Source organism: Sinocyclocheilus grahami, unplaced genomic scaffold, assembly GCF_001515645.1.
Source record: "Sinocyclocheilus grahami isolate Dianchi unplaced genomic scaffold, SAMN03320097.WGS_v1.1 scaffold340.1, whole genome shotgun sequence".
NCBI lineage: Eukaryota > Metazoa > Chordata > Actinopteri > Cypriniformes > Cyprinidae > Sinocyclocheilus > Sinocyclocheilus grahami.
The window spans coordinates 581832-583360 of NW_015505519.1; the positions used below are offsets into that span (position 1 = coordinate 581832).

The 1529-nt window shown below is 36.5% G+C and overlaps 1 protein-coding gene across 1 annotated transcript in view; it reads right to left on the reverse strand.

Moving 5' to 3' along the window:
* LOC107603067 (probable tubulin polyglutamylase TTLL2) overlaps positions 1-1529 on the reverse strand; it is a 6068-nt gene that overhangs the window by 1141 nt on the left and 3398 nt on the right. The window contains exon 2 of the mRNA XM_016295766.1: positions 100-529. Within this exon, the coding sequence (XP_016151252.1) occupies positions 100-501 (402 nt within the window). The 5' untranslated portion in view covers positions 502-529. The remainder of the gene's footprint in view (positions 1-99; positions 530-1529) is intronic.

Consider the following 1529-nt stretch of genomic DNA (forward strand, 5'->3'; position numbering starts at 1 on the left):
GCTAACAGAATGCACGGACAACTCTTTGAGTAAGCATGTTCTCTCGTGCTTCATCTCCTATAAACCAACATACAAGTTGTCATCACATATTGGATGTACTGTAAAGTAGCGGGACTTCCCTCTGTCAGTCATGCGATTCCTAGTGTACACCCCAAGAAACTTTGTGTATTCATTTGGCAATATGAAAGCAGCAGGGCTGAAGTCGTACAGGGCTGTGCCGAAAGCAATCTTCATTCTTCTCATGTGTCGTGCCAGACAGTCCTTGCGTGTAATCTGGCTCATTTTGGGATGGTGGTTCAGTCTCTGCCATGGCAGGATGTTTTCGTAGTCTGACTTACGGAAGCCAGAGGCTCTCCAGTAGAGGTTCCAGTCTCCTTCCTCCTGCTCCTCTTCATCATACTCCTCCCAGCCACGCTCCAACAGCACCTCACGTACCACCTGTGGAGCTCCTCCGTGCAGTCTGAACACCAGGGGAGCAAAACCACATTCCCTTTCCGCCATAGAGTCATGTAAGTCAGTTCTCTGAATTCTGCATGGAATAGGGGAACTCACATTGGTTTAAATTTCAAATGGATCCTGCTGTTTTGTTATTACTGGAAATGCTTATCGTTGCTACTTATTATGTAGATCCCTTAGTAATTAATACAGCTTATAAGTTGTCATGTGAATACAATGCATGACAACATTTCTGTTAAAGTTTGTAATAAATAATGAAAAGAAAAAACTGATTAATGCAGTCATATGCCAGTTGTTTAGAACAGGGATTTTTAAACTTTTAGATGCAGTGGGCCCTCCAAATACTGTATAAGCATACTCATGTGAAGGACCCCTATCTTAAAAAGGAATTTTAGAGGTTGTTATATATAAAGGCACAATACATAGAGTTTTAAAAAATGATCATAAATATGTCTGAAGTATTATTTAGAAAATATTTAGTTTTTGTTAAGTTTTCTAATGCATGTTCTATTCATAATACTGTACTGTACTTATTTATTTGTCTTTATCTTAATTTTATTTTTTATTGTCTATTTATTTGTACATTTTTCCTAACTGTTTTCCCTGAACTTTTTAATAGATCCACTAGTATTCCCTTGCAGTCTACAGTTTAAAAACTCCTGTGGTCTAGAGCAGTGTTTCCCAACCTTTCTTTAGTCGCGGCACCCTTTGGAAATTTTAACAAATTTGTGGCACCCTACAAAATTAATTTTGTCACAATATTAACTATATTCGGTACAGCAGGGAAGAACTGCAGAATATACTGTCATACAGATATTTTTAATATTATAAAAAAAATTGTCCATCAATGGTGGCAATCAGTAGGCTAATTTCTAATGAAAAGACCCATTTATATGACAAATTTTAATGTAGGCTTTTATTCATATGTAAACATTGTGAGATAGCTAGTTATAATGGTAATTAAACAAAGTTTTGCTCCCTCAGTGTATTTTTGATTTTACACTTGGGTAATTTTGTTGCAGTAGCACGAGATAGCTTGATTTAAAACTTTGAATTGAATAAAAAATGACAAG